The sequence below is a fragment of the Gymnoscopelus braueri genome (genome assembly GCF_963280865.1).
Source record: "Gymnoscopelus braueri genome assembly, chromosome: 21".
NCBI lineage: Eukaryota > Metazoa > Chordata > Actinopteri > Myctophiformes > Myctophidae > Gymnoscopelus > Gymnoscopelus braueri.
In genome coordinates this window covers 24,668,201-24,692,480 of record NC_137623.1, presented here as the reverse complement: position 1 = coordinate 24,692,480, position 24,280 = coordinate 24,668,201, and the positions used below count along the sequence as shown (strand labels likewise).

At 40.8% G+C, this 24,280-nt stretch overlaps 2 protein-coding genes across 2 annotated transcripts; one reads left to right on the top strand and one right to left on the bottom strand.

The window, feature by feature from the left end:
• The first annotated feature begins 801 nt into the window (after nucleotides 1-801).
• Nucleotides 802-5,021, top strand: fam162a (family with sequence similarity 162 member A). The gene is made up of 5 exons (XM_080417235.1): nucleotides 802-986; nucleotides 1,999-2,127; nucleotides 2,788-2,899; nucleotides 3,721-3,829; nucleotides 3,936-5,021. The coding sequence occupies exons 1-5, from the start codon at nucleotides 944-946 to the stop codon at nucleotides 4,059-4,061; spliced, it is 519 nt and encodes a 172-aa protein (XP_080273361.1). The 5' UTR covers nucleotides 802-943; the 3' UTR covers nucleotides 4,062-5,021.
• A 1,076-nt stretch (nucleotides 5,022-6,097) lies between these two features.
• On the bottom strand, nucleotides 6,098-16,907 carry kpna1 (karyopherin alpha 1 (importin alpha 5)). The gene is made up of 14 exons (XM_080417597.1): nucleotides 16,867-16,907; nucleotides 14,859-14,992; nucleotides 14,212-14,325; nucleotides 13,065-13,167; nucleotides 12,863-12,957; nucleotides 12,158-12,289; nucleotides 11,902-11,990; nucleotides 11,711-11,810; nucleotides 10,762-10,925; nucleotides 10,009-10,087; nucleotides 9,403-9,528; nucleotides 9,188-9,315; nucleotides 8,510-8,685; nucleotides 6,098-8,220 (listed from the first exon to the last, which is right to left on the bottom strand). Exons 2-14 carry the CDS (start codon nucleotides 14,982-14,984, stop codon nucleotides 8,033-8,035), a joined length of 1,620 nt encoding a protein of 539 aa, XP_080273723.1. The 5' UTR covers nucleotides 14,985-14,992; nucleotides 16,867-16,907; the 3' UTR covers nucleotides 6,098-8,032.
• Nucleotides 16,908-24,280: the final 7,373 nt, after the last annotated feature.

Sequence of the window (24,280 nt, the reverse complement as noted above, 5' to 3'; positions counted from 1 at the left end):
CAATTTAGGATTATTTGCGTATCTATTCATTAAACACGTGTAACATTAACACCAGTTGATAATCGTTTCTTTAGGGACAATTGTATAAAAGTTTGAGTAAAATAGCTATGTATTGATTATGCAGTTTTGATCAGGCACATGGTTCGGCCTCCTGTATTTCTGCCAGAGGGTCCTGTTCATTATGTATATGGCAAGGTAAATAAAAATAAGGTATAGACATCTACGTTTTCACTTTCCAGCAATTCCAGACGGCAGATTCGTCGCACTGGGAGGCAATCTGTAGCGTGGAATACTTTTACCTCTACTACTCCACTTCTACATCAGAAACAAATTGTACTTTTACTCCACTACAATTATTTGAAAACTTTAGTTACTAGTTGCTTTGTAGATTTGGATTCTTATTACAAATCAGACATTAACCACTTCACTTCATTTCGGCCATTTGAAAACAGCCGATTACAAGCTCACAATGTCGTGATGGTCGCATTGTGAGCTTGTAGATCTGCTAATTTTCAAAAGATTTTTTAAAACATTTTATACATTTCTTTTGAAAACTTGTGAAATGGGACATTCTGCATAATGACTACTTTCTACTTTTGGTACTTTAAGTACATTTTGATACCAATACCTTTGCACTTTTACTCAGGTAAATTTAGAAAACCAGACTTTTACTTGTAAGAGAGTATTTCTACAATGCAGTATTGATATTTTTACTTTAGTAAAAAAATGTGAGTACCTTTTTCCACCACTGTCTGCGTCAATGGCGCCTGCCTGGCCCATGGGGTGACCGTACCTTCTTCTATCATAGCCGTGGTACATGGAATCTGTCAGAAGCAACAGCAGCAGCGGCTTGACTTTCAACACAACTGATCCTATCCAGTGTTTCATGGCGTCGTAAAAAACTATACTCGACTGCGATTATAACCTCCATGTCCTTACAAACATGAATTTCTTAAAATCTCGGAGTGTCATTGGCAACTTGATTGGTGCGTATTGTGTAGTTCTTTATATTCAGCGTTGTTTTGTTTTGGTATGCATGGGGGGCATGGATAGGACTGGCACAGTGTTTACACTACAGCCACTACTGTGCTGATAAGTACACGGTGTGCTAACTGTATCTTTAATAGAACTTAAGTTGCCCGTCTGGCCACATGGTTTTGGTTTTGTGGGGAATTGATAATATAATGTTACGCTGACTTGACTGTTCTTCTGTAGTGGATCATTCTTTCATTCTCTAGAAGACTGAGGTTCATAGTTTTTAATGTTGGGAGGATGTGGCTAGAAAGTGGTGCCAGTTGTATTTATTTTAGTTGGATTTATTTAGTGTTTTGTTCTAAACATAAAGACAATTGTCCCTAAAGCACATGAAAGTAACACAACCTTTATGTTGAAGGTTAATTGTGAAATGTAAGGTGGGGTAAGCAATCAATGAGGAAGGTATTGCATGCACATCCGTGACCCATGTGCAAGACAAGCAAAAGTATCATAAAAAGGTCTGCACTGTCTGGTGATGCTGAAAAAGATCTGCTGTGTTTTATTGCCTCGTCAACGTTTCGATCTATTCAGATCTTCATCAGGACATAACATGATGTGTATATATATATATATATATATATATATATATATATATATATATATATATATATATATATACACATACACATACACATACACATACATACATACATACATACATACATGATGACATTTACATCATGTATATGTCCTGACTCCTGATGAAGATATGAATAGATCGAAACGTTGACGACGCAATAAAATAGCAGAGCTTTGAAAGTGTACAATACTTTTTTTAAAACCCTTATAGCCTTTACCTGAATAAAGAAGGCGCTGGAGCAACTCGGATGATTGGAGCCTTTTTATTTTAATAGCAGGGTGCAGAGCACAGGAAAAACAACAACATTGTTTCGATGTCAGATTATCTTCGGTCAGGTCAACCTTTTAGCCTTTATTCAGACCTCTTGCTCTTTTTTCCCACAGGTCAATGGCGCAAACAGGTTGTGGAGACAGGAAGCCGTAGAAGTTTGTGCATTAAACCCGCCGAGGCAAAACCAGAGCTCCCAGTACCTGTAACACCAGGGCCCCCACCTGCTGTCCCAGCAGCACCCGGTACGAACACACACTCTTTGCAGAATAACTCTCCTCCAGTTTCTACAGCTACAACTAGCACATTATGACATACAAAAGCTAAGCTGGGGGGAAAAAATAAATTATAATAATACATACAGTTTAAATAGTACTTTTCTGAGCACTCAAAGTTGCTTTACAAAACCGGGAGAAAAATAATCACATCCAATCACAGAAATTACATTCGGTCAACAAGACAATGTTTTACTTTGTACAGTGATTGAACATAGATTTACCCTTTTGTAGGAAATTACTGTCATGACTAAATTAAAATGTATCATAGGTAAACCCCTTTTCCCTTTTTAATTTTATTTTCGGTTTTGTAAAGTGACTTTGAGTACTCAGAAAAGCGCTATTTAAACTGTATGTATTATTATAATTTCTATGGCAGAGGATTCTTTTCCCCTCAGCTCAGCTTTTGTACGTCATAACGTGCTAGTTATAACTGTAGAAACTGGGGGAGAATTCTTTTGCATGTCCCCAAGGATAAGGAAGACAGGATGTGGAGTCACAGTGCAGTGACTGAACTGCACTGCTTAGAAGAGCCTATCAAATTAAACATATCTTCAATCAGTTTGGAGTTTGGAATCAGTTTAGGAATTTGTATGTATTTGTTTGTCTTTTTTTTATTTTTTATTCCAGCACCCCACTCAGGGTTCAGGCTCCCAGGCTATCAACCATCAAATTTGGATAAGAAGATGTTGCTTTGGTCTGGACGCTTCAAGACAGCAGACCAGATCCCAGAGTTTGTGTCGTAAGTAGCTACTTCCTGTTTACACCAGACCTCCCATGAACACTTGCATCTGATTGGCTCTTTACATAACTTTATTAACATCATAAGCACAGAGCTAGGTAATTGGTTGAGTGGTGTATCTGGAGGACAAACAACCATAGTTCAAACGAGTTCTGTTTGGAGCTGGAGGTAATTATCCTGGTTCCTGACATTAGGGAAAAGATGACAGAACTAATGTTGTCTAGATGACAACAACTGATTACCATACCATATCACTCATATTATCGACAGACCACACACGCCGCCACCTCCAATATCTCAATGACTCTTAATGAATGAATCAATGAATGAATCCTTAAATCATACCGATATGGCACTTGTCTTTTTGATCATTCTGAATTAACACTCGTATATCGTTGCCGTCTCATCCTGATTTTAACACATATATCGTTTCTGTCGGGTAGAAACCTCAATATCTCCATATTTCAACTTTTTATGTTTATGCATAAATGAATGCCCTACTTAGTCATTCTACAGTGTCACACAAAAGGAGCAAAAACAGCCGATCTACAAGCTCACAACGCGGCGTGATGCGGCGCGTTGTGAGCTTGTAGATCGGCTATTTTCAAATAGCCTATGTATAAAATAGGCCCAAAGTGGTTAATGTATGTTTTATAATATAATAATTTATATCTGCAAAGTAACTAGTAACTCAAGTTGTCAAATAATTGTAGTTATTAAAAGCACAATATTTATTTTAAGTGAAAGTCGTTCGGTGTTTCTGTGGGTTTTGCCTGCGTGATCTTGTATGAGAGACATTTGTTCATGTGCCTGGGCTGCAGGTATGAAATGATTGATGCTGCTAGAAACAAAGTTCGAGTGAAAGTCTGCTATGGGATGATGGTGGGGACAATGGCGGCTTGTCTGGGGATGGTGCTCCTGGGCAAACGGGTGAGTGTCAATATACAGCATTAGACAATGCATTTTTGTGTGTGCACAATGTATCCTTCTCGTTCAGGTTCTCGTCTCACCTCAAATGTGTCATCCTTTGGTCCAGGCTGCAGGCAGGCATGAGACTCTCACGGGCCAGAACATGGAGAAGAAAGCCAAGTGGAGGGAGGATTATCAGAGAGAGAGAGAGGCTGCTGCTGCAGCTGCCGCTCTGGAACAGAAGCCTCAATAACCGGCACCGCCATTCAACACACAATGGACGTACCCCCACAAAGCAGGACCCTCAGTCCCTCTTCCTCTGTGCATCACAGCAAGGCTCATCCGATCTCACCCTATGTGGGCATGTAGAAGCACCAAAACATAGATCACTTTTTGCACAATAGTGCTCATACAACCTCGAGATCAGCATTGAATACAGTTCATATAATTAAACCACACTGATCATGGATCATTTAATACATCTGCAATAGCAATCAGGGTTCATAGAGAATGTTATGATCAAAGGTGTCTGTCATTTTGAGGATATGTGTTAAAACCTTTGTCTACTGAAAGGAGTAAATGCTGCACAATTTATATAAAGGCAAGCATCCCTCAACATGTGTCAATCTGTTCAAATGTTGAGGTATTTGGTTACGAGGATCAAAAAGGAGAAAGGTAAACCTCCATAAAGATTTTACAGTTGACATTGCAGTATGGGTATTAAGCGTTGAAGGCGTTTTTTTTTACTTCCACGTTTTTAGTATACTGCAGATAATAATCAATTGATAAAATATTTTATAGGAGAGGATAGTTTTATTTTTTGGCAGACTTGTTTGCTTCAACTTCTCCCTCCATTTCTCTTTTCACCAGCCGCAGTTTTATAGGTTGACCTACCAGTAACCTGTCACGCCATACGGTACCTCTTTCTCAGGCTGTCGTATGCAAATGCCTCAAGTGTCTCTCTGTTATAATCCAACAATGGTAAAGACGGCCCGTCCCGTTTTCAGCTGTGTACAGTGCACAGTATACTATGTTTTCATATGAGAACGATAAGAAGTGGATCAGAAGTGATCCTGTTGTTCACTTTTTGGCCCCCTCCTTAATGGCCTCATCAGTAGACTTGCTGCTCTGATCCTTGCTGATGTAACACTGTTTCTATGTAAATACCTGTCGTAATAAACAGTAAAGTAATCACAAAAACAGACCAATAAAATGAGTACTCATGACTTATAATCTGACATTGATCTGTTATGATAAAACACACCTGAAGTCGGTCAGAATCACTGATTAAGAATGAGTGCTAGACCCCAAATCCGAATGAGTGCTAGACCCCAAATCCAGTATACATATAGAAGTAGTAGGAATTGAAAAAAATCCCAAAAATGAGCACATCCCAAATTTCAAATTAGTGGAGGACAAAGTTCTCACATTTCCACTTTTATTAATTAGAAATGTGGGATGTGCTACCTTTTGGGAATTCTTTCAATTCCTATTTTTGATATTCACTGATGTTTCACAATACAATTTTTAACAACCTCAAATTTGAGAAGGCTGTTAGAAAATTATGTTCAGCGATGTGAACTGTAGTGCTTTTGTAATATTTAATAGACTACAAAAGTGTGTTTTAAACCACTTATACTTTCAAAGGGGTGTACATCATGGCTGGTGGATGTACTTGTACATCAAGCCGCCTCGCACTACAGAAACAGGAGATAGGCTCCTTCCCTATGGGCCACATGGCTACTTAAATGTCAATGTGTCATGGACAGCAACGCCCTGCCAGCAACACAATGTGCCCCTAACTGCTCCCTAGGTGCTGTAAGAGCGCCCATGGAGCATTTTGATGGGTTAAATGTAGAGGATAAATTTTACGGATGTGCAAATGTTCCATCTGTGACAAAATTCTGTGACCCTTTCCTCTGGACTGGTGATGGGAGGTGCTTTTTCTGTGGGTGGGATTTCATACATTAATCAAAGATGTTACCTGCCTGCGTGCCTCAGCCAGTTAGTGCATAGACCAGACCATACTATATATACATACATAATATAATGACCATAAGGTCATTATATTATGCTCTTAGCATGAGGACACTGGTCTCCGTCTTATCTTGCAAGGCTCTCCTCTGTCTCATTGGTTTCCTGTCTCTTCACAGACCTGTCTCAAATTAGTAAAACAAAAAGCCAAAAAGAAACCTCCCAAATAGCCAATGAATTTGCAACTGTAACTCAAATGACTGTGCTTACGGTTTTAACTACAATAAAAGCATTTCACAAATAAAGCCAAGAATAAACCTTCCAATTAGCCAATGTATTTTCAACTGTAAATGACTGTGCTTATGGTTCTAACTACAATAAAAGCATTTCACAAATAGTAGGTCATGAAACAGCATTTATGCAAATGGCATAACAAAGGACAGTTACACAAACTCAATACAACAGCAGTATTGAACATGAGCTGGTCATCTCGTGCAGAGATGTTTTGACAAAAGTAAGAAATGTAAAGAGGACTTGGTAAACAATAATTCAGCATTGTTAACTTATGTAATCACCAGTATTTTTAAGTTTAAGCTGGATTTTTATTTTCTTTAAATTACCCGGCTGGATTTCTGAATACGGATTATGGCACCATCAGAAAAATGACAGATTCTGCACCCCCCAAATAAAAAGTATCTCTTAATATATTTTGTACAACACTCTAGAGTAGACCTTCCCCCCAAAATAGGTTTGTGGCAATGATTTAGAAATATTAAACTAAACAAACAAACCTGAAATTACATTGGGAAGCCGTATTTTGAGACTTTAGCTAAAAAGCCAAATCCAAGAGATATAATTTACTTTGTCAGGGTAGCGTTCTTAGAGTTTTGATGAGGCATCATCTGCTGACCCCAATTAGTCCGTCGTTAACAGTTTTCAGTCCTCAATATGCTGGACCCCATCGTGGGGTGGGTAAACAGTGAGGTGCATTGTCGTCCTTGCCACACCAACAGGAGACTGAGGATGTAGACAAACACCCCTTTACGCCTCACTTCCTGAGGAGGGAAGAGCTGTGCCATTAACACAAATGAATCATTCAAATGGCGAGCGTTAAAAACTACTGTATGAGCTGGCGTCGGTCCCGAACTAAAGTGCTGCAAATAAAATGGAATTATGGTAGGATTATAATAAAATTCCCACGGGTCTGCCGTTGGACAGGCTCCAGGGTTAAGTCTTATTTGTCTCGTCTACGTCTGTCCATTAAGTCTCAGTGCGAGGGAAGACTCCAATTCCCATGGTTCCAAGGGGTTTCGTGCGTCACGCCATAGGCAGGAGGCAGTCCAAACTCTTAGGGCTGGAGGGCTGTATGAGGATAGACAAGAGTCCCCCCCGTCCTCCCACTCTGGAGGAAGGAATGCATGATATGGTATCCAGGGAGGGTGCACAAGCAGCCTGGTAAATCACACAACACAAGCTCCACCCCTCACCAATGCTGTCGCGCTCCTGATTCGTCCATCCATGGCTGGAGAGAGGAGGTAGTGTAAGGTACCTCTGAGTCACGTTTTAAGTGCCTTCAGTAGAAGTCAGTTCAGTCCATAAGGGTGGGACTGGCCACGTCGCGCCATTGACCACAGTCGTGTGGTCAGTCCTACGGTCAGTCCAGTGTTTAGGATTGACCATTATTCTCTAGGGATCTGAGTGTGTGTGTGTGTATGCGTGTGTGTATGTGTGTGTGTATGTGTCTGTGTGTGAGAGGGGGGATTGGGTAAAATCACAACCACAGTGTCTTGAGTCACTAATGCAGTTCCATCAGACAAGCAGCACGGTTCAACAAACTCTCATTTGCTCGCAAGAGATGGGATCGTCAAATAATTATGGGGAATGTAGATGATGGGAGGCGAGCCTTTTGACATGGGATAAGTTCAAGAGGAAAGTCCAAAAAAGTAGAGGGCTCATTTGGAGTCAGGAAAAGGGAAGTGAATCCTTCACAAACTGACTAAGACTGCATGACTTGAACCTGCATTGCACACACGCACACAGATGTGCTCCGGTAATATCATTACACTTTTTTTTATAATCATGATAAAGATGATTAAATCAATCTCTCTTGAGTTGGGAAGGGGATGGGGAGGGGAATTCGAACCAGGGTTTTTTTTCACCCGTGGTTGTGGGTAGAGAGAAAGAGAGAGACAGGGAAAGGAAAATGGTTTCAGTGGGGACGAAGGTGGCGCATGGAGGGGAGAGTTGGCATTATAGCTGAAAGCCCTCCATTGGGCCCTCGCACTGCTGGAAGAGGAACTGCTGCTGCGTCAAGTCGACAGCTGGGGCCAGGGATGGGTCCTCGTCCTCAGGGCTGAAGTAGCGCTCAATCAGATCAAATGCCTTCTGATAGATGTCCTGGTTCTCGTGACCCTGGAGGAACTCCAGCTTGTCCAGACCTACGGAGGAAGGTGGACCCATAGGCAATGGCATTAAAAGTCTGATTCAATCTGTGGTAAATGCTGCAACACCATTATCAAAATTAGGCATTAGGGTTGCCGTTTTGAGTAGCCGGTATAATTTATCTACCTATATCTATCTATATCTAATTTATAACTATGACAACGTAGAACTCCTCACAAGTACAGTACCAGTAGCATGGGTAAAGGATTCAGTTTGCAAGCAAATATACATCAGGTTAATATTGACCCAGATATAGTAACATGACAAATGTGTCAGTATGCCTACCATAGGCCTCCTCTATGTTTGCACAGTAGGGGTTAATGCCACCACCCCTCTTGGCCTCCAGCTCTCCCAGTCGCAGGATGTTTTCCAGACCGTTCAGAGCCACTTGCACGATCTTAGAGTCCATCAGTGTCAGCAGGTCACACAGTGGCTTTATGCAGCCCAGTTCCACCAGACATCTGCAGGGGGCAGTACACACAAACAAAACATCACAGGAGAGTCTGAAATTGCTGCTTTTAATTTCAAGGACAACCATAACTCAAGAGTGTACAAATGAAACCAAATAGACCCGTAAGGGTCCATTTGGTTTCATTTGTACACTCTCAGTAAGGGTCCATTTGTAAACCCCTCAAGGAACCCAGATGGTCCCTGGACCCCACTTTGAAAATCACTGAACTAAGGTATCAGTCACCCAAGATACAAAGCAGCTCTTGTCCTCAATATCCCTCAGTCAGAAAAATCATCTCTTCACTTCTCTTCACTCACGTTTCAATTTAAAAATCCTACAGCTAGCGCTGTGACCAATAAATCAATGGCCATTTACTGTGTAACGGCAGGTGAATGCAATTAACCACCTGGTAAGATAGAAGAAACGATGCTTCCAGCCAGGGTTGGTGACAATTCTATGGGTTATTTTTATGGCTCCGTCAAGATAGGCTCTGTTCATAGTTTGGGTCTCACCTGATCTGCTCTGTGGAGCCTCCAGAGGTGGCGTTGGTGATGGCCCAGGCCGCCTCCTTCCGTGTGCGAAACTCCGCCACTTGCAGGATATTAATGAGAGGAGGCAGCAGTCCTGCATCCATCACCATCTAAGGACACAGGGAGCGAAACCGTAAGCATGGATAAACCATATCATGACGCTCTTAAGATTAACTGCAACGCGCCAGCACACGCACCTGTATCTGTGCCCGGTTCCCTGCAGTGATGTTTGAGATGGTCCAGCAGGCTTCCTTCTTGATGGACTCCTTGGGGCTGCTGAGGAGGTGGAGCAGGGACTGCAGGGCTGAGCAGTTCAGAATCACCTGGACAATACAACACACACACACCCAAAGTCAAAACTAAGCACCAATCTGGAAGTTGAGTCATTCTTTCTATTTCTTGACAATGCAAACAAGGTTACAACTTTCCTGCTCAACTTGACTTCTCCTTGAATGCAATTACAGTTGGATTTACAATGCCCTAAAGCGCAGAGCAAGCACCAAGTAGTTTACCACTTAAACCCTCTATACTTAGTAAACAAATACTTAGTTGACCAGAGTTGGCTCTGTACTTGGTCCGCTCTTTCTTTGCGGCCACGCCTAATCTCAACAGCCAATCGCAATGCTACCCGTTAATTTTGACCTACAAAGGGGGACAAAGCTAAGTTGATGACGTGCTTTGCCCCATAGATTAAAAAATTATACCAATCAAATAGATGCCCCTAACTATATCATCGTGTGGCATTATATTAGCTTAAGTGCCATTTAAACCCAGGCCTTTCTGTGTGCAGATGTCACCATTACCTGTGTCTGTAGGTCATCTCCTGTGACTATGTTTCCAACGGCCCTCAATGCCGGGGACACCACTTTATAATCCGAGTGCCTGGAACAACACACAGAATCCCAATGATCAGTGTGAAACACCTCTCTGTAAAAGCTAAGACACACCTCACACACAACTCACTGTAGACGACTCTTAAGATGATAAATGTAGACAACATGTCTCTCTGCAACAGTGTGGGAAAGTCGTCAGATTGCCCACAGCCGTTTGTGTTGAACACATAGGTTAATAATTAATTGGATCTAATGCACATTACAGCTTGTACGACAGTGTTGTAAGTCACTGACTCACTGTCAGTTATATTGGACACTAAGAGGGTGTTTCAAATTATAAATCAACAGTAAAAGAAGCATACAAAGTGGCTTGGATGTTCTTCTTTTGAGTGGTGATACAATAAAACAGGGCTGGCTGTTCATTTAAATATAAACATTCATATGGTGCTGCAGAATATTCTGCTATTATCTTATTCACAGCTTATGTTGATCTTAATGCATTATAACCTAAAAAGTGTCCCTAAGGAGCTATTGAAGTCAGTTCAAAAGACTTTTGGAACACAACCAGCAAGTGGAAGTGATGCCGGTCTCAGAAGTCGTGCACCTGCAGATGTCCTGACTCTCCAAACTAGTTCGGAAAGCCCGGTCCGAACCGGAAGCTTTTTTCCGACATCAGAAGGACATGTATTATTGGCCTTTAGTGTGATCCTGTGCTGGCCTTACAGCAGTAGCTCCACCAGCCTGCGGCAGACTCCCGAGTCGATGACGGCCTGGATCTTGTCGTTGGGGCCATCAGACAGGTAGGAAAGTGCCCAGCATGCGTCGGCCAGGATGTCTGTGTCATTGACAAACAGCAGCCAAGCCAGCACACTGAGACACGGGGACACCTGGAGGGAACACAGGTAAAAAAAAGGCTTTATAAAAGGCACAAATAAAGAAATAAATACATTTTACCGCGACACGTCTCGCAGGATGGATAAAAGAGGGATACATGGATAACTTGTCTGTGCAATGGTCTGCATGATGCGGAGCAGCGGGACCCCGCTTCTCGTGAATGATTAGCACTCCCGACATTAACTCCAAGCCTCGTCAAGAGGGCGACTCCGATCCTGGCTGCTCCTGTTATCAATTGTTTGCACTATGTTGATGTGCTCTTTGCTTTTCTCATGCTTATCAAAAGCTGGGTGACTGAAATTCTTTGTCCCTGTATAAAAAGGCGCTGCTTTTATCCGCCAGATTGGGATGTTCACGGCATATTTTGCACCACATCACGATGCGTTGTTCATCATCGGTGACGAGGGCATGTAACGACGCCAGCAGCTTGCTGTGTGCGCTGTGTCAGGATTCGAGGCCACACTCGCACATGTGCAGCATGCGTCCCCTCCCCCTCCGCCTCCGCCCATGGGTGTGTATGGGGCGCGTATGGGACGGACGCGTGCATCAGCGTGAATGTGTGAGTGTGGCTTCAGGAAGTAAATTCCTGTCCCCGCAGTCCCAGCTGTTGGTACGCGAGAGCGCCTCCCTTCGTCTGATGTGCCGCGCAGCATGCATTTTGACGACGCATGCGCACTTGCGCACCAGTTATAGCTATTTACAACAACAAACAGCTTGTGACCTTGAGTTGTGGTGGGCAATGTGGCAGGTGCACTGCTACTGTATCTGGATAAATTACCTTGGTGAAATCTGGAGGCGGGTTCTTCCCTCTGCACAGGTTTGAGAGTGCCCAAACAGCGTTCCTCATCATTGTCAGACGATTCTGCCTGGCCAGCAACCTTAGAGAGCAACGGCGTTCTTTCAGTTAAAGAGCAAAGTCACTGCTTTATCAGTATAAGATCAAGTGAAATATGCTGAGCTGCCACTCACTGCACCAGGGAGGGTAGGATGTTGCAGTCCACCACATAGTCTCTGCATTCTGTGCTATCGCCTGCTATGTTCCCCAGGGCCCACACCGCCTGGTGGAGATAGTCGAGGAAGATTCAAACGGGGATCACAATTAGTCAGACATCCATTTAAGCCCTATATAATGTTGTTGGCTATGTTCGCTATTTTCCTCCCCCCACCACATACACAAGTGTGACGTCAGAGTGAAAGCACTGGGGTCAATTATAAGCTTTCTTACCTGTTCCTGGACGTCTTCAAAGTCGGAGCTGAGCATTTCTATGAAAATGGGCACAGCTCCTGACTGGATGACCACACGAGTCTGGTGAGACGTACCCGATGCAATGTTTGTCAGCACCCATGCAGCCTCAAACTGAAAAGAACAAATACACGTCTCACTTTATTGTGCGTTGACACCTTGTTTGCAAAAAGGACCACAGTGAAAAGAAGTCCTTGACTTTATTGTTTTATAAAACGTACATGTTTTAAACAACATGTGCGATTTGTGGGTTTTAGGCCATCTATATAAATACACTAAACTAATAATTGTGCCGTTTCTCATCTAGACCATTGCTTTTGAAAGGGTTTCAACTGGGGCATGAAGTTTAGAGTTGAGTGCTTCCCAGTTCGATCCTGCAGAGTTACAATCTAGGCAGGGAAGTGAATGAGCAACACTCATCCGTCCCTAAATTCCAACCGCAGAAGTGCCCTTGAGCAAGGCACTTCAGGCAACAGGAACTGTGGTTGTACTGGGCAGCTCCCAGGTGTGAATGTATATTAACGCTACGAGTATGAAACAGGGCGTTGCTGTAAAATGGAATTTGTAGTCAGCGAACCTTCCCTGGGTAAATAAAGGTTAAAAAAAGATTCAACCTTCATTTGACCGTGTTGTTGTGTTAAGACAAAAGTCCTGCACACAACTGCCACAATACCAGATGAAGTGTACCTGTAATGTGCAATTTTCTCTCCTCTTCAGGAACTCCACAAAACGATCTACCACCCCAGGAGTGGCAATGACCTCATCAATAGGGGGGTTGGGTTCTGTGTAATACCAGGCAGAGCAGTGTGAATGCAGACTCAGAACACAGGCTAAGTTATCTAATGAGGAAAACCTCATTGATATGTGAGGCTGTGGCTGGCACCCTTACCTTTAGAGAGGAGCTTCCTGAAGCGCTGGGTACCTACCAGCTGCTGCTCAGGAGAGTCGGAGAAGATCATCTGAGTCATATCCTCAGAGATCGCCGCCCCACCCTGTGAATGTTTGAAAGAGTCATGATCGAACAAGACAAGGTGGCTTTACATTAGGGCTGCAACTATTGATTATTTTCTTAAACGGATAATCAAGAAGCACATTTTAAAATAATCATAATATAACAAAATTCTAATTCATATTTTTAACACATCCCTGCCATTGACAGAGATCTCCATCATTTCAAATCTCCGTCTTTTGAAAGAAAAACCTTTTTTTCCCCACTAGAGGAATGATGATACATAACGATACATAATGAATTAATGAATACCTGGCAGGGAATGTGTTAATATAATAATTTAAAAAACATCTGATATCTGTCTATATCACACGTACTCAAGACTAGAAATAATTACTAATAATAAAAGAAACACAAAAGAAATCCCCCATGTGTTTAATAATGGACTGCATGTGAAGCTGAAGTGACAAGCAACTGACATTTTTGTTTCTCCAGAAGCACTTGAACATACGATGGAAGACAGTCAATTGTGTTATAAATAAACAATGATTGTGTTAATATGATAAGCTTACATTCATATTACACACCATAGGCAGTCCTGTAACTTTCACCACCCAAAAAGAAGAGATTAAATCCAAGTTTTTTTCCACCACAATCGATTCTTTAAAAAAAGCTTTTTTGATTGATTACATTGATTAGTTCATTAACTGTTCCAGCTCTACTTTACATGACTAAATACTGCCATGCCCTAATAATAGCAAATGTATGTAGTTAAATATCTGTCTACAGCCATGAAAGACAAGGCCGGCACATAGTCATACATAGTCTATTGTTTTCCTTCCCCTTTCTATCATAAACACTCATTGTCTACCGCTCTCCATCTTTCTCCGTGTCTGGGGTATGTTTTTTGGGGGGTTGTGCAAAGTGCGTGAGTATGAAAAGGCGTGGGGAAAAGGATCGAAACCGCCTTTATACAATATAATAAATGCATGTTTTATGTAGGCTTGTTCCATATCATCCTCACAATAGAGGATTAGAATTCAGGTTAATAGGCTATAAGCTCCCCTTTAAAATCAATCTTCCTTACCGCGAGTGGATCCATGTTGTTGGCCTGGGACTCCAGATAGCCGCTATCAGCCATCCCATCATCGTCCAGGGCTCCATCCTCCTCCACTGTGGCAACATTCCTCCGTTTGAAGAGCTGCGACAGCAGAGAACAGTGTCGTTCATTTACATATATTCTACACTACTATATACAGTATACTAATCAGACAATACAGGATTGTTGAACATTTTCCTATTTGTATGTATGGTTATTTTGTAGTTTGAATAACTACTACTTTACTATCTGTCTATTCTTTATTTTATTATTTTTTCTATTTAATGTTATGCACAATGTTGTGGAAGCTTGATGTACACATGTTTTGCTGCCTAAAATGCTGTACCAGCAGTTTTGATTGATTGAATAATGAATACTTATATCCATATACAGTTTGCAAATAGTACAGAGGTACGATTGTACAATGATGCTAAAAGGATAACACAAAAAGCCCTAAGGGCTTGTTTCCATCCATTGTGGTCCTATGTATTCAATTCATCAAGACATTTAAAGACATACAATAACATGCAAGAAATCATCAACACTAGTAGCAATAAACATACCGGTATGTCATTTCTGGTGTTAAGAAAAGGCAGAGCGTTAATTAATTACCATTCCCCCCAAACGTGGCTTACCTGCTCATCCTTCTTCTGTTTGCGTAGCTGTAGACCTTCCTCTTCCCTCCTCCTCCTCATCTCGTCTGTGTTGAGCGACTTGTTCTTGTAGCTCTTGAGTCGTGCATTGTCCTTGCTCTGGCTCATTGTGTAGCCTAGTAAAACAGAAACGTGTAGGGGTCAAACTCAATGAAAATTGGGCCACATTAGGTTAAATATACAGGTTGTAAGACTGGCCAGTGTGTGGACCTGAATCCCTGGTCAGGACAATTAGTTTCTACATCAGCAAAAAGAACACAGTCATGCAGAATACAGATATATCAGTGCATGGCATTAATCAACCCAGGCTAAAGCAGCCGTTCTCAAAGTGGGGGTCAGGGGGTCTTTGAGGGGGTCCCGGGGAGTCGCCAGCAAAATGTGTTAATATAGCGACAAAATCCACTTAACCCTACTTGAGCTTTACACAGAAATAGCCAATCTAATAGCTCAGAACGACACATTGTGAGCTTGTAGATCTGCTCTTTTCGATTGGAAAAATCTTGAACATTTTGGAATAATACAAATAAACATATGTCTTCTCTTATGGGGGTCCCTGGCAAAAAATCGTTTAAGATGGGGGTCTGCGGCCAAATATATACAGATGAATTTGGGGGTCCTTGACATGAATGTTTGAGAATCCCTGGGCTGAAGTACAAAATCGCTCCATTACAACACGTTTATTATTTATTATTATGAAATGTGCCATGAAGTATACACCAAAGCAAAAAGACTCAAAATCCTAGCAACAGAGAGCATCACCCATTTAAGGACATATCTCATTCCAATATACATTCTAAAATACTATATGGATACAGTTCAGCAAGAATCGTCACATTTGGTGTTTCTTTCATCAGTTGCGAGTCCTCCTCACACATTAGGAGCCAAGACTAATACATTGATGAATACATTGCAGTGGTGGAAAGTAAAGTACATGTACTTAAGTAATTTTGAGCTGCTTTTTACTTAACTAGAGTATTTCCAATTTGCAATACTTTTACTTCTGCTCCACTACATCTCAGAAGCAAATTGTACTTTTACTCCACTACAATTATTTGAAAACTTTAGTTACTAGTTATTTTGCCGATATAAATTATTATATTATAAAACATACATAACCACTTTAGCCCTATTTTATACATAGGCTATGAAAATAGCACATCTACAAGCTCACAATTGCATCACGTTTTGAGCATGTATATCGGCTATTTTCATACATTTTAGTGCTTTTACTTTTGGAACTTTAAGTATATTTTGATGCCAATCATTTTGTACTTTTACTCAAGTAACATTTTGAACACACACATATCCGAGTAAGCTTCTTCCACCACTGATAAATTGATGATCAAACAAAACCAATCTGATATCCTCACAAGAGTCCCTGCTAGTTGGACCATATATAGTCTGATCACATCAACTACATAAAGAGATGTCCTTATTATCCTGGCGATTAATCCACCAATAACTTAAATAATGAATACATAATAATAAAATAAATTAATAATGTAAATTAGATAACAGTTTAGGTACAATAACCAGGCATTCATCATTTGACACAATGTCATGTTGTTGACAAGTGGGGGGGCATCTGAGGATACTAGCAAACGTTAGCTTGGTGCTAGTACTCGTTTAAAAAGCGGTGACCTTCAGTGATTCACAAAGCTATCATAACAACACGAGGAAATGATGAATTAGTAATGATTATGAATAAATAATAATCTGCCCCGGCCTAACATCACCTTATACGTTCTAGAGAAGGCTAACTGCCTTAGCATGCTAGCTAATGTTAGCCTGGTTTAGCTAAAGCTAGCCTTAGCACCTTGACAGTGAAATCTATAACCTCTTAATGTTGGCTCAAATCACAGCGTTAAAACCCTGATGAGGGGTCGCTAAATGTCTGCCGCCACTGAGAGGCTGACCAAAGCTCTGCATTGAACCAGAGAAGCTACCAAACTACACGATAAAGCAGTGTATTTGTATATTAATGTCTGACCTGTCAGATCGGGCTCTCTAATCCCCTTATTCGCTACTAGGCCACAGTTTCTACCGGTGTGGATATGCGCATGCGCGACGCGTTTACCCCCAGTTGAGCAATCTCGCGTGATCAGAGGAGACAGATAGAGAGAGAGAGAGAGAGAGAGAGAGAGAGGGAGAGGGAGAGGGGGGGGGGGAGAGGGAGAGGGAGAGGTTGGGAGAGTTCTCGCTCACAACATAATTTATTTATTCACTAGCAATTTGTAACAAACCAAGCCGCTTGAACATGTGTTCAGAATTCAGCATGTTTGATGATTTAAATTGCGGAGACTGGAGAGACCCCTTATTATGGCGCTTCACTGCATCCCAAAGAGTGCTTCCCCCTATACGTTAGTGCCCCCTAATGGACATGTCAATTATCACGGTAGATAGTCTGTCTGTCTGTCTGTCTGTCTGTGGACAAAATCTGTTCTGTTGTAGGGGTATTACAAAAAAAAATGTTTTGCTAAAATTGGCCGCTGGCCTGGTGGCACTATAAATGGGCAATGGCATTTGTTCCTCAATGTAGTGCGAACTGCGAATGTGCGTGCAAAGTTTCACAGCAATCGGGCGCTGCATGCGTTCACGATTTAAGGCATTTTGTTCAAAACGGGCCAATCCTGCAAACGTTAGATGTCAATCTTAGCCAATCAGGATGAAATGTGTTAAATCAAACAGATCAGTCTTGATCACATGACTATAGAGATCATGTGTACCGATTTGCGTGAAATTTGGCAAAAATCTGAAGGGGTAATAAATATAATGTGTCTTACATAAGTCGGCCTCCTGGTGGCGCTATAAAAGGCAGATGTGAAAAATGCAGGGCAAAGATTTTGGCTTGGCCTCTAGGGAGTGCGCATACAAAGTTTTACATAGATCGGTGCAGTTATAGGTAAAAACGCAAATCGGCCTGTTATAGCGCCACCATGAGGCTGATTTGAAAAATGTCAAGTTGCGTTTTTTCCTCTGCCCAGTGGGAATGTGTGTGCAAGATTTCACGGAAATCGTACGCTGTGTTCACGATTTGAGGCATTTTGTTCAAAACGGAGCACTCCTGCAAACTTTGGAAGCCAATCTTAGCCAATCACGATGAAATATGAAAAATCTGAAAGACCCGTTTCGTTAAATGACTATAGAAATGCAGTGTACCAATTTGCGTGATGTTTGGACAAAATCTGTAGGAGTACTATAAAAGAAATGTGTTTTGAAAAAATCAACTATAGCACTATAACAGGCCGATCTGAAAAGATTGTGGCAGAGGTTCTGCTCTGGCGCCCAGGGAGTGTGCGTGCACAGTTTCGCTGCGATGGGCCCAACGGACGGTGCCAGACATTATCTGCTCACAGACAGACGGACACACACACGCACAGACGGACTGATGGACAGGGTGCAAAACATAGTCTCTGCCACGCCTTCGGCCTGGCGGAGACAACTATAAACACACAAATTTAACATTAAAAACTTTTAAGTTATAAAAACTTTTCTTTTTGTTATATTATATATGCAGACAGTATTGTAAACACATATTACACACAAGTATTTCTCTCATCTCATCACACTAAGGCCAGGGAAATATATACTCATAGTGTTCTTTGCCTTCCTTTTGTATCTCTGTCCATATGAATTCTGAGATGGATGGATGGATGGATGGATGTGAAAAATACCAAGTCTCGACTGGTTATTTTGTCCGATCAGAACTTAAACCGAGATGTCTGACCGTGGTTCACAAGGTGAGTTAGTATCAGAGGCTGAAATAGAATAAGTGGAAAGAGCTCCATATAAACATGTGAGTATCTGGGTTGCTAAGGCCAAATTCCCTGGTTAGTATATGCTACGGAAGGTGCTGATCTCTCTCGTGAGAGTTTGGAGTTGGCCTTGAAGATGTAGTCTTGATGAAATCCATGTCAAAGAGTTGTGTCTTGGAGATCATTTAACGTGACACATCCATTATATCCTAATGCCAGTCATGACTCATGCCCATAAAATGGAGTCTATAATTTCAGACTTAGATAAGTCAGTTGACAGTTAGCTCCATATATGGAGTTCCAGGTCCTTCATGATATGGTCTGACTCACAATGGTAACCATAATGACTGGGACTCGAAAATGTTTAGTGGGTAACTACAGTATGATGACAAGCTTGGAGGACACAATGGCACAGCATTCTCACATGTGATCCTGCTGTGTGCCTGTTTAACTCTTGATTGAACAGGCTAATGTGATCAACTGACAAAAGCCATGAGCTGACTGGCAAGTTGGAGCAAAGTCCGATTTATAATAGAACATTTTGAAAATGCTCAAGTGGTGGTAACTGTGTAACAGCAACTTGTCACTGACGTTATGTAGTGGTAAAAACATTTCTACGTTTTTTTCTTCTTCCTATAGCCTGACAGGTGAACACGTGCTGAAAGCCCATAAAGTCTTGCTCTTGCACAACCGAAACCTGTTTATGCATTTGATAAAAAGGTCATCGTCTACACCAGTCTTGCTCTTGTCCTTGCACTGTTAAAAGGTAAGTCTGTTGATTTTCATCATGCTATTTTGTTGACACTTAACAACCTATAATGTCTATAAAAGGTCATGTCTACAATGCAGCACAAGAATTCTCTAAAATTATACAGATTATATTTTTTTAATAATCTGAAAGATGTCATATTATTGACATTTGACTATTAAAAAATTATAAATAAACTCACACATAATGTATTGATATCATCATGACTTTTGTTGTAGTTGACCACAATGGGAAAACACAATATTAGCCTTCTGACCGTCACAGTTGGGTCAGTTCTACTCTTTATCAATACTCTGGTATTCAACGCACTGGCAGGAGGTGGAATATGTAAGTTCAAGTTTTGTTACTTTTGATGATACATTTCTTGGTTACATCAACTCTGTATCCCAGCTAGCGTCTTTTGGTTAAAACCATCATTATTAGAAGTATTATTTTTACTATTATTATTTTTACCATTTGTTTCTTAGATCCCTTTGTGACAAACACAGGCAACGTATCAGATGCGTTCGACACAGAGCTCACACCTGTAGGATGGACCTTCTCTATTTGGTCTATCATCTACATCTGGCTCACTTTAATGTTACTTTACTTTCTCTCTGGCCTCTGCAGAAGGTAAGAACCTGCATAGACTATGTTTAAACACTTACAGCATAATCGTGCCTAGGGCTGGGCAATATGAATTCAAATCAACATCACAAATTCGATTATTTCAAACGTTTGCCTCGATTATGATTAACCCAGTGTGTTAGAAAGCTGCCCACGCGCGCACGTGTGTGTGTGTGTGTGTGTGTGTGTGTGTGTGTGTGTGTGTGTGTGTGTGTGTGTGTGTGTGTGTGTGTGTGTGTGTGTGTGTGTGTGTTGGGGACAAATTGAACCAAATTTGATCCACGGAGCAACCCACCATTCTTAAATGATGCATGCAACAGCCAATATTAACTGCCGGGTCGTATTTGACCCGTAACACCACAGACGTTACCTTTCTATTAGAAACCTTCAGAATTTTCTAAAATGGTGACAAATTATTTTGTAAAATAGCTGTTTCTGAGGATATCATGAAGTCGTGTTCCCATAAGAAAAACTAAATGGTACTTTTTATCTAAACTTGAAACTTCTTAAAAGTTAATTATGAAATGGTTTATAGTTGATAGATAGATAAATATGTATTTATCGTTCTGATAAAACATTTATTTCATTTGTATGTGTCAGTATGGTGGAATTGCCTGTGCCTCCCAGTCAGTGAATGTGTCTTGATTGTTCTTGTCTAGCTGGGCCTTGGTATGTGTCAACAACAATTAGATAGCAGGGTATTAAACCTCGCGATTGTTCACATATAGTATTGAACTTGGTGACCCTGGTCTCCAAGGAGACGACACTAGTTCCCTAGGAGACGCTTACAGTTTGGGCCTACAGCTGACCGATGACGTGATGACGGAGGAGGAAACCAACGCTCTGTGTATAAATCTCTGTACTTGCTGTTTAAACTTCAGAAACCTAGTATCTGGAAGCCTCACTATGTGACTTTTTTTAAATTATTTTTTTTTGTTTTTGTCCAATCTGTATGGTAGAGTATGTTAATACAATATAACGTATACAATTGGGGTGGTGGTATTTTGTCTCCCTGCTCTTCTATTGAGACTTTTAGATTGTGTCAAAGGTCATGTCTCACCTGGACACAGGATCTGACACGAATTTTGACCTGAAGGTCAAGATTCAATTTATCCCCTGAGCAAGCAGGCCGGCTCTATTAGCTGATTTGGTAAAAATGTCAGCACTTGCGCAGGAAACCGGGTTCAAATCCGGGGTAGAAGAGGAAAGTTACAGTTACTGTACAGTACAGTGCAGCTGTAAGTTGTTAGATTTAGTAGATTATGAAAAGAAAATAGTGTTGATTCGTTGATATACAAGAAATATATATATATATACAGTATATAATATAAATATAATTTTGATACATTTTTGATTAATTGCCCAGCCCTATCCATGTCTTGATATTGCAAATGTATTTTTTTTTTTGTTGGTGGGTGTGTTGAATTAGGCAATATTACTGTACATACTGATATCATTTTTCTTTTTTTCTTTTATCCAGGAATGCATATGGTTATGTTTACTGCAGTCCTCCAGTTCTGTCACATGGATTCTTTATTACCTGGTTCTTAAACATGGGCTTTAATGTAGGATGGCTGTTTCTGTGGGACAGAAGGTGCTTTTCCACTGTTCTTTGCTTCTGATACTGCATAATATACTGTGTACTGTACTGTATATGATTTGTTTGGTATTTAAATGTATCTAAATATAATACATGGTTCTATAGTATCTTGGTTGTGTTGGTAGGCAATATGTAATCAACTTGACATCCATACGTGTGAGGTGTGTTTATGACAATAGCAGTTGTTAATAATAACAATAATGTGACAATAATGTAACAGAACATTTCATGTGATTTGTTATTGGATTGACACAAGAGGTAAAGGTCTGTATTCATTCATGACATTTGGATAATAGTGAATTGGATTGCATTTCTTTGCCGGTGTAAAATAATTGCATGGAAAGGAACTAGACATGATAATATGTGTTCTGTTTTATTTATTACTTTTAATCAAAGGTTAATGATCCCTGCTGTGTGTTTCCTTCTGATGATCGCCTGCACAAACTGCATCATGATAGCATTCTCCTGTCATGGGCTCCATATTTATGGAGCCTGGCTCAACAAATACCACAAAGTCGACCTATGGCTCTTACGTGTGTTTGTAAGTAAAGTTTTGGGTAGGCTATACTGAATATCGAGTGCAACTCGCCTCTCAGAATATCTTCCTTCATAATCGTAGCAAATGTATAGCACTTATACTTTGATGTGTGGTTGTGTATCTGAGCACATTCTTCTTAATGACAGATTCAAAATGGCGTGGCTATGTACACAACATGGACAACAATTGCAACTTTGGTTAACCTAACCATTGTACTGCAAAATGATGCAAAAATGCTTCCAGCGGATGCTACCACCACCTCACTCTCTATTTTGACTTTAGTGTTGTTTTTGTGGTGAGTATGGTAAAGAATAGAATGCCCATACTGTACTCTACCCGCCTTATCTATTACAGTACGTTCACCATATGAGCACAGGTGGACGAAGTACTCCACCCCAGTACTTGAGTAAGAGTACTCCTGGTCAAATTGACAACACTACAAGTAAAAGTAGCTCAGTCAAAATGTTACTCAAGTAAGAGTAAAAAAGTAATTGCTTTTAAATATACTTAAGTATGCAAAAGTACATGCTTTGAAAAATACTTGACACAAGCCAGAAACACGCTAGTGTGAGAGCAGAAGTGTGTCCAATTGCATTTTAGGGAAGAAAAAAAAACAGCCAACCTAAAAGTACTCAGCCTTCCTAGAAATGTACTTGAGTAAAAGTAAAATATTTGTCTTGGAAGTGTACTCAAGTAAGAGTAATAAGTATTTAAAAAAATCTAATACTCAAGTAAAGTACAGATCCTCAGAATCTGTACTTAAGTACAGTACTCAAGTACATTTACTCTGTTACTGCCCACCACTGCATATGAGGTAGAGGGAGCAGTACAGCAACAATATTATACAGCGTCATTAGTGCAACAACATATGTGCTAAATTAATTCTTCTTTTTTTAAATAAATTTGATTTCTTACAGGTTTGTGCTGGAAAACGGTGTCCTTGATAAACATGTGCGGTACATCCTCACCATTTACCCTGTGGTGATCTGGGCACTCACTGGGATTCTGGTCAATAAATATGATGCTGCTGATCTCAGCCGCAATAACATCTTCACAGGTGAGGAACTGAAAACAACCTTATGGTCATGAAAATGTTAGATCCCGCAGATGTATTACAGACTTGATCCTCATCAGTAATTCATTGTGATGATATACAAGGAGAAGATCATTAGATATATTTTTACATTCTACCTTTGGACATCAAATTAGTAAGAAGTGACATTCAGTATAGCAGAATATTAGTCTGTCTATTGATATGTACTGTATACTAGTAATACTTTATTTCCTCTATTTCTCTCTCTTAGTGGCGCTGTTGGCTGCAGCTTGTTTCCTGTTTGTCGCAAAGATTCTGTTGGTCATTCAGAAGCACATCAAGCAGCCACTGTACAAAGATGCCTGTCCTGAGGCCATGTCACCGATGGAGATCGCTGAGAAACAGAAAAAGATATTTTCCTAGAGGTGTAGCAAGATACAAATTTGACAGGAAGACATGGCAAGGCATAAATACACCTTTTACTGATAGGCAAGAGGGGAGGAGAAAGGGGAATGGATTGGTGGGAAGTGAACAAGGGAGGAGTTGTTATCAGATGGAGGATGGGCTGGTGACAGATGAGTGAGGGGAGGAGTTGTTGTTAGGTGACTGGGTGAGGTAGGTTATCAGTTTAGTGATCATATTTGCATGGGAGCAGATTTGATCAGATGCTTTGTTTCAAGGCGTTGCCTTCCCGTTCCCCCTGAACAGACGTTGTTCCAACTTCATTAAATTCTCCATATTGATCTAACATGATTATCAATTATATATCAGCGAAATGAATGTACTCTTAATTGCCACCCAGACATTTGATTTATTTGATGAGGAATCTACTTTGATGGACACAGAACCTTGAACACACTGTTACTGCGTGAATCCTGATGAATGATGAATCCTGAAGTATAGCTATAATGTGCCAAAATTCAGCTGTTATTTTACACTCAGAGGTCGGTACAAGGGTAGGCTACATGCATGAGTGTAATACACTCAGACAAAAAATAACACACATCCTCCGTCTTTGGTGCTGAGCCAAATTGCAAAACAGCAGAATCATGAAACGCAAGGGGGCTCGCTCGCAACTCACTTTAAAAATACTTTATTCACAG